We start from the raw sequence: 9,210 nt of genomic DNA, 5'->3' as shown, positions 1-9,210 counted from the left end.
TTGTCAGAGGCGGAGGGGGGGATGGGGGGGCGCTGTCAGAGGCGGAGGAGGGTCGGCGGTGGGGAGATGTAAAGATATGACAGGATGAGGGACTCATCTGAATGTCTTTGTGTGTATTAAATACTTTTCCAGTCAGGCTGTTGGGTGGGGTGAGGTTGGTTATAGAGAGAGGGAGACTGGCAGCCGTTGACATTGAACATGGACAGAGGTAGTTGGCAATCTAACAATCTATGGTTGTTGCAGGTTATGTCAGTGCACGTCTTGAAGAGGAAAAGCCAATCTTTTCCAAACAGAGGATTGATTTCAGCCCTCCCAGTGCCATCAACCACCTTGTGGTATGCAACAACCAGCTGTGTATGAGCTTGGGCAAGGACGTTCTTCTCCGGTAAGAGCTGCTCAGTCCTCCATGCCCTTTGTGGCTATGTTCCTGTTTACTTCATCTAGCTTTGCTGTCTTTTGCTCTAACTCGCATTAAGCCATCTTGGCATCGTGTATGCAGGTGAATGATGAGTATTGAGATTGTGGTGCTGGTCTCCATGCTGGAATCTGTAGTCAGTGGCATTTCCTATTACTAAACCAGCGAAGGGAGTATCTGCTGCAGTATTGGATGCCAGGGCAGCAGCCATGGCGATTTAAGACACTGGAAGAGTTGACAGAAGCAGTGGTAAGACATATCGGGGACATATCAATTTCTGCTTTTTGGTTTTGGATGATGGGCAGCAAATAACATCTGGCGCTTATGCTGCTGAAGTAGTGATGAAAGCTTTGAGTGACGATATTGCAGTGTGGGCTTAAACCTACTGGTTGGGGTAATAATATTCAGTTGTTTGCATTAAAAATGTGAAATAAAAAGCTACATTAATAATGGTGACCATCGAATTGTCATAAAAAACCCATCTAATTCCCCAACATCTTCACGGAGGGAAATTTCCTGTCCTTACCTGGTCTGCATTTGACTCCAGACACACAGCAATATGTCTGACCTGCGCAGCTGCCTGTAATGGCACAGAAATTGCCCTCCCTCAGTTTCAAGAAGGCCACTCACCAGCACGTTCTTGAGGGCAGTTAGAGATGGGCAGTAAATGCTGGACTAAAAATAAGACACTGTGAATGCTGCGAATCTGAAACAAAAAGCTGGAGAAACTCAATGGATCTGTGCATGAGAAGCAGAATTAATGTTTCGAGTCCAGTATGACTCTTCAATAAATGCCCCATCAATAAAGAAGGACAGGAGGGGGATATGAATAGAGGAAATGATGTGGGAGTTGGAAAAGTAACCTTGCAGCTAATTCGTTGGCTATGATTCTATGGACCAGTGTCACCCAGCTGTACAGCAAAGCTCTTGAATTGAGTCTTGGACTCACTGGGGTTATGTGCTCCATTCTACGCTGGGATTATAACTGATGACTTGAGTTGTTTTTTTTTTCTCTTTTCCTTTCTTGGGCAGGATTGATTTAGGAAAACCTGACCAACCAAACCAGATTGAACTAGGGCGCAAAGACGATGCCAGGATCCACAAGTTGTTTCTGGACCCCTCGGGTACGGTGCTTATACTTCCTTTCCTTTTGTTGTGGGGCGATGGGCTCCCTGGGCACACACTGACTTCTGCAGTGCTTGGCTTTTAAAATCGTTGCCTTGTATTCAACTCCCCCCACCCCCCCCTTCTCTGTAATTTCCAGCTGTACGACTCTGAGCACCTCTAATTCCAGTCTCTATCATATCCCCAGTTTAAACTGCACCTCCATTAACAGCTCCCTGGGATCCTAAGATCTGGAATTCCCTCCCTAGATCTCTGATTTTCCACTCCCCTCTCCTCCTCAAAAACTACCGCTGACCCAACTTTTTACCACAAGGTTCCTTTGCACCTGTCAAAAGTCGTGGGGTGTTCTGCTACCTGGAAGGCACTGGATGTATATGAGTTGATGTGATAAACCCAGCTTGAGCAAGCAGCCTTCCATCTACTGAGTAAGTTGTGCCAGTCAGCCTTGCATTCAACATTGTGTCTCTGAACAGAGACGCTGACCTTTTTCCCCAATCTTAGACCTATCTTGAGGCACTAACTCTTGTCTAGCGTGTGTGTGTGTGTGTTTTTTCTAGTCCCTGCCATTGTGGAGGAATTATAACTGAGCAAACTGGACAGCTCTCTGAGACAAGAACCTTGGCTGATTCTCCTCCCTGGGGGACTGAAAACAAAAATTTTGTGTTGAAGCAACAGTGTGGCTAAACCAGACATCTCTAGTCATTTCATATGCCTTGTTTTCCCTCCCAGCTTGGTCTGTGGCTTAACTGTGGGCCCTGTGTTCCGTGTGAACTGACGCAGATGTGTTTGCTCCCTGTTGCAGGGTCCCATCTCCTGATCAGCCTCACGTCCAGTGAGTGTTTTTATGTGAACAGGAATTCTCAGAAACTGAGAAGCCTCTCCCGCTGGAAGGGCCATTTAATCGAGAGCGTAGGCTGGAACAAGCACATGGGGAGCGAGAGCAACACCGGGCCCATCCTAGTTGGAACCAGCCAAGGCCAGATGTACGAGGCGGAGATTGTGGTGTCAGAGGATCGGCTGTTTAACTCCAGTCCTGACCAGTACTTCAAGTACGTGTACAGCCTGGAGGAGGACGGCTCCCCGGCTCCTGTCTGCTGCCTGGAGATTGAGCGCAGCATTGACGCCAGGTTCTTTGTCGTTGCCACCACCCGCAAGCGGTTGTACCAGTTTGTCGGGAAGGCCCCGGAAGCCAGCGAACAGCAGGTATTCCAGCCCATCTTCAACCAGTACGCTGACTGTTTGCCCAGCTTCCAGGAGTTCCCAGTCAGCCTGGGCTACAGTGAGATCTCCTTCTACACCTCCAAGCTGCGATCCAGTCCCCGCTCCTTCGCCTGGATGATGGGCAACGGCGTGCTGTATGGAACCCTCGACTACAGCAGGCCCGACTCCCTGCTAAGTGATCTGAAGGTCTGGGAGTACTCGGTGGACGCCGAGCCTCCCCGCTCTATCGTCCTCACCCAGTTCCACTTCCTGCTGCTGCACTCTGACAGGGTGAAGGCCATTTGCACGCTGAACGGGCAGCAGGTCTACGAGGACGTGTTCCCTGATAAGTTTGGCCGGCTCCTGCGAATGGTCAAGGATTCCGCAGCCGGGCTGATTTGGATCTACACGGAGAAGGCGGTTTTCCGGTACCACGTTCAGAAAGAATCGCGGGATGTCTGGCAGATGTACATGAACATGGGCAAGTTTGACCTGGCGAAGGAATACTGCAAAGATCGGCCGGAGTGCCTGGACGCTGTGCTCGCCAAGGAAGCTGACCACTGCTTTCAGAACAAGAAGTACGTGGAAAGCGCCAAATACTACGCCCTGACTCAGAGGTACTTCGAGGAGATTGCGCTAAAGTTCATCGAAGCCAAACAAGAGGAGGCGCTGAAGGAGTTTCTGCTGAAAAAGCTGAAGAACCTGAAGCTGGAGGACAAAACACAGATGACCTTGTTGGTGAGCTGGCTCACTGAGATCTACCTGAACTGGCTGGGCATGCTCGAAGGCGATGAGGGCAAGCAGAGCCAGTTTGACGCCACAAGAGAGGAATTCCGACAGTTTCTGAGCAGCCCCAAGATTAAGGAGTGCCTGCTCAACAACCGCTCGACCATCTATGACCTCTTGGCCAGCCACGGCAATGTGGTGGACATGGTGTTCTTCTCCGTGATCATGCAGGACTACGAGCGGGTCGTGGCCCACCACTGCCAGCATGATGACTACAGTGCAGCTCTGGAGGTCATGTCCAAGTACCAGGACCCTGCCCTCTTCTACAAGTTCTCCCCTGTCCTCATGCAGCACATTCCCAAGCTGGTGGTGGATGCGTGGATTGCCATGCGGAGGAGGCTGGATCCCAAGAGCCTCATCCCAGCGCTGGTCAACTACAGCCAGATCGGCAGCTCGGAACAGATTGGCGAAGCCATCCGCTACCTGGAGTTCTGCGTGCAGAGCCTGAACGTCACCGACCAGGCGATTCACAACTACCTGCTGTCACTGTACGCCAAGTACAAGCCTGAGGCCCTGCTCTGGTACTTGGAACAAGCTGGGTCAGACACAAATCGCATTCACTACGACCTGAAGTACGCACTGCGCCTGTGTGCAGAGAATGGTCACCGTCAGGCCTGTGTGCACATTTATAAGACAATGGAACTGTATGAAGAGGCAGTGGATCTTGCACTCCAGGTACATTGGGTTTTTGTGTTGTTGATCATCTTCTTGCAATAATTACTGGGAATGTGATTGGGATTGAGGATCACAGAATCCCTACGTTGTGGAAACAGGCCATTCGGCCCTTCGAGTCCACAATGATGCTCCAAAGAGCATCTCACCCAGACCTTATCCGTAACCCTGCATTTCCCACAGCTAATCCACCTAACCTACACATGTCTGGACACTACGGGCAATTTAACACGGCAAATCCACCTAACCCACACGTCTTCGGACTGTGGGAGGAGACCCACGCAGACATGGGGAGAATGTCTGTGTGGAGTTTGCACAGTCACCCGAAGGGTGTAATCGAACCAGGGTGCCTGGCGCTGTGAAGCAGCAGTGCTAACCACTGAGCTGCCATGCTGCTCTGCTCATTGATCTTTGGCTCATTGCTCCTTACGAAGAGAGAGGCTTGCATTTCTGCAAACTTAATGTCTTACTTGAAAGAAGGCACTCTGATAGTGCACTCCTTCCTCCGTACGACACTGATGTGTCAGCCTGGATTCTGTGCTTTCGTTTGTGGGAGTGGCATTTGAAACTGATCCTAATGGTTTCCCTTTGCAGAGACTGGTTATGTCTAGCTCTGTTCCCGAGTGAAACTACCTAATTCAACATGAACTAGTGACCATAGCTTGGAAGCTTTGTCATTTTTGCTGTGTGTGGTTCTGCTCTATTCTTTTAAACTACAAGTAAAGCCGCCTCTGTACTCACCCCATCAAATGCTCCCAGAACAGGGATAGCACAGGGTTAGATGGAGTTTGGCTCTCTCTACTCTTTTAAACTGAAAGTAAAGCTTTCTATATACTGTCCCTCATCAATCACTCCCAGGATAGTGGCAGCACAGGGTTAGATACAACTACTCTACTCTTTTAAACTGAAAGTAAAGCTTTGTCTATACTGTCTTCATCAAACACTTCCCAAGATAGAGAGAGCACAGGGCTAAAATCAGAGTAAAGCTAGCTCTATTCTTTTAAATGGAAAGTAAAGTTTCCTTGATACTATCTCCATCAAACACTCCCAAGACAGGTACAGCACAAGGTTAGATAGAGATTAAATCTCCCTCTACTGTTTGAACCAAAAATAAACTGAAAGCAAATCACTGTCTACTCTTTTAAACTAGAAGTAAACACAAGTTCCATTAAATCTTAAATTAAAACTCACTATATTCTTAAATTGTAAGTGAAGCTTTCTTGACATGCCCACCAGACACTTGCAGGTCAGGCACAGCACAAGGTTAGATACAGAGTAGAGTTTACTGTTTTAAGCTGAAAGTGAAGCAACTTCTACTCTTTGAACTAAAAGTAAACTAAGAGCAAAGGTCCCTCGACACAGCCCCATCAAGACAGGGACAGCGTGGGACTAGATACAGAGTAAAGCACTCTCTACACTGTCCCCATCAAACAATCTCAGGAGAGGTACAGCGCAGGGGTAGATATAGAATAAAGCTCCGCCTACTCTTTTAAACTGAAAATAAACAGAAAGCCAAGTCCCCATGGCACCATCTGGTTCTGCTCCACACTGGATGTTACATTGATACACTGCCATGTTCACAGTTGAGTGTGTTGGTGGGAATACATTAAAGTGTTACAGATATTGCTGTGACAGGGAGCAAGAATTTAGGGAAAGTGGAGTTGGGGCTGCAATCAGATCAGCCATTATCTAGTGACACGATAGAGTAGTTCTGGGGATGTGAATGGCCGCTGCCTCCTTTTTTCCTAAACGCTTTCATAAAACTTCCAAATAATTGTTCTTTATGCTAACCTTGGGATCACCCCCATCTGTGTTACACTCTTTAAAATCTTCTAAATCTCTCCGTTAGGGTCATTTTAAATCTATTTCTCTATTTTTTAAAATCCAGGCAGTTTCAGACTAATGAATGGTTTTCATCAGGGGAGTCCTGAACATAAAGGTGGAATTGACTCCAAAGTGGAGCTCCTCTTCTCCAGCCTAGGCTTTCACAGTAAATCCAGTTCAGACTTCTAAAATGCTGCTAGCTTCTTTCTGCAAATACACACCTTCCCCCGAGGCAGTAGAATGGTACCCTCTGAATTGCTTCCCCTCAAATATGAGATACCATGGTCTTAACATGCTGTAACTGTGAATCATATGACTACTGTATGGGAGCTAACTCTGATATAGGAAGCAGTCTGTTTGCTTAGCCAAGAACCAAATTCTTTCAGTGGAATGGAACATTTTGACCTTCAGACGACAACATCTCTAAACAGCCGAAAATGTTGGGATTGCCATTTGAATATAAATTACTGTTTTCAAACCATCTTTATAATCTATCAGATTCCTGCTAGTTTACGGTGAGTGAGCAGACTGTATTAAAGATGTGGAAATATAAATTTTAAAATATCAATATGTAACAAGTGTGAGGTTATCTATTTTGGACCAAAAAAGAATACAGATACTTTCTAGATGATATAAAGTTAAATACAATTATTGCCCAAACAGACTTGGGGTTTAGGTGCATGATCTTTAAAATGTCATGAACAGAAGCAGAAAATAATCAAGATAGCTAATAGCCTTTATAATCAAGAGGACTGCGGGATGCAGAAGTTATGCTGCAGTTTTACAAAACCGTGATTAGACACTACTTGGAGTACTTTGAGCAGACCTGGACATCTTAGGATATATTGGCAGTGGATGGAGAGGAGATCTAGAGGGTTGTCAAACCAGGTCTGAAACATAACCTGTTAGAATTTTCTTTTAACAATTTAACATGGGATAGAACTACTGATAAAATTAACACAATCCCTTTTTCTCCAATAAACTAACCGGACTAGGTATCCTAGCAATGTGAAAATATTGCTGGGTAATGCTTGTTTTTTTTTGTTTGATATGGCCCCTAAGGTTTAAAAAAGTGCACTAAAAAATAGTGCAAGTGTAATTGACCTTTGAACTGAATGTTACGAACTTAACAATTTCAAAAAATATCACTCCTGTACCTTGGGAGGGATATATTGGTCTTGGAGTGGGCACAGATTCAACAGAATGATACTGGGGTTAAAGAAGTTAAACAATATGAGGATGGGTAATGCAGACTAGACTTCTATTCCATTTGAATATAGAGGATTGGTGGTGGGGGGGATCTAATTAAGATATTTCAGATTATCAAAGAATCTGATGAAAGAGACGAACTTTCTTTGGTGGGATAAGTCCACAACAGAGGGGGTATAACTTCAAACTGAGAGCTAGGCCATTCAGGGGTCATGTCACTCGGGGAGTGGGGGGAATCTGTACCGGATCTCCTAAAAAGCTGCTGAGGCTGTGGGCAATTGAAAATGTCAAATGTAATTAGCATTGATTTAAGTGAATGGCAGAACTAGCTGGAAGGGCTGAATGGCATCCTGTACCGAGGTTTCTATTGTAGAAATGTTCAAATATGAAGTATGTTGTTGTGTCACTTCTGATAGTAATTCTATATAATAGAGACAGCAGAACGGCTGGCACGATGGCTCAGTGGTTAGCACTGCTGCCTCACAGACCAGGTTACCTTGGTTCAATTCCAGTCTTGGCTGACTGTCTGTGTAGAGTTCGCACATTCTCTCTGTGTCTGAGTGGGTTTCCTCCCACAGTCCAAAGATGGGCAGGTTAGGTGGTTTGGCCATGCTAAATTGTCCTGTAGTGTCCAGGGATGTGCAGGCTAGGTGTATAGACATGAGAAAATGTAAGGATAGGGTGGGATGCTGTTCAGAGGGTTGGTGCAGACTTGATGGGGCCATATGGCATTTCTCACCACTGTAGGCATTCTGTGACTCTAGTCCACACAGGATGGACAATACCTGGGATGTAGCTTAAAGCATTGAATAGCAGTTGTCTATTCTGTGCATGAATGCTCTGCCTCTGTTCTCCTTATGACTGATGAATGTCTCTGTTTTTTAAACAGATAGATGTTGATCTTGCTAAGTCATGCGCAGACATGCCAGAGGAAGATGAGGAGCTTCGTAAGAAATTGTGGCTAAAGATTGCCCGTCATGTGGTCCAGGAGGAGAAGGATGTCAAGAAGGCCATGGTTTGCTTATCCAGCTGCAACCTGCTTAAGATCGAAGACATTCTGCCCTTCTTCCCAGATTTTGTGACCATTGACCATTTTAAGGAGGCCATCTGCAACTCCCTGCAGGAGTATAACAAGCATATCGACGAGCTCAAGCAGGAGATGGAGGAGGCGACCGAGAGTGCCAAACGAATCCGGGAAGATATCCAGGAGATGAGAAACAAGTACGGTGTGGTGGAGTCTCAGGAGAAATGCGCCTCGTGTGACTTCCCGCTGCTGAACCGCCCCTTCTACCTGTTCCTGTGTGGCCACATGTTCCACTCGGACTGCCTCCTGCAGGAAGTGATTCCTCACCTTTCCCCATTCAAGCAGGCAAGGCTGGAGGTGCTGCAGAGAAACCTGGTGACCAGCAACCAAGCAAAATCTCGGCAGCGGCCAAAGGAAGGAGGAGAGGGCAGTCACCGGGGACAGCAGTCCCGTGATCAGATCAAAGCTGACATTGACGATATTGTGGCAGCCGAGTGCATTTATTGCGGGGAATTGACAATTAAATCGATAGACAAACCTTTTATCAACCCAGAGAAATATGAGGAGGAGAATAACAGCTGGTTATAAGGTTTGTTGTGTGGTACTATTGCTCTCCCAACCCGTGGCTTGTTCTGTGCTGACTTAGTGCCTCAGATATTGGGTCTGTAGTGTCAACTATTTGCACTTGTAACTGATGCTTCTACACAGCTGAATATTCGTAAAACTGGTGTAGCTACCCAATGGGAGCAAGTAAATTGTGAACATATTGTACAGTTGAGTTTTATGTAGTCCAGGTCACTCTGGCATTGGTATCCTGGAAAAGTGTATAATGTAAAAACTAACAGGCGTATTGGTTATTGCTACTGGATTAACCATCTAGATTCCCACCATGTAAATTGCATAAACTGGATTCAGATTTGTGAAGAGGGGAATAAAAAAATTGATATTAATAAAA

General features: G+C 46.3%; 1 protein-coding gene across 1 annotated transcript in view; it reads left to right on the top strand.

Annotated features, from left to right (window-relative positions):
• vps18 (VPS18 core subunit of CORVET and HOPS complexes) overlaps nt 1–9,210 on the top strand; it is a 9,913-nt gene extending 703 nt beyond the window's left edge. Inside the window, exons 2-5 of the mRNA XM_048599764.1 lie at nt 244–385; nt 1,448–1,539; nt 2,343–4,201; nt 8,121–9,210. Coding sequence (XP_048455721.1) covers nt 244–385; nt 1,448–1,539; nt 2,343–4,201; nt 8,121–8,843 — 2,816 coding nt within the window. The 3' untranslated portion in view covers nt 8,844–9,210. The remainder of the gene's footprint in view (nt 1–243; nt 386–1,447; nt 1,540–2,342; nt 4,202–8,120) is intronic.

This window comes from Rhincodon typus, chromosome 8 (genome assembly GCF_021869965.1).
Source record: "Rhincodon typus isolate 14 chromosome 8, sRhiTyp1.1, whole genome shotgun sequence".
NCBI classification, from domain to species: domain Eukaryota; kingdom Metazoa; phylum Chordata; class Chondrichthyes; order Orectolobiformes; family Rhincodontidae; genus Rhincodon; species Rhincodon typus.
This window is presented reverse-complemented; position numbering and strand designations above follow the sequence as displayed.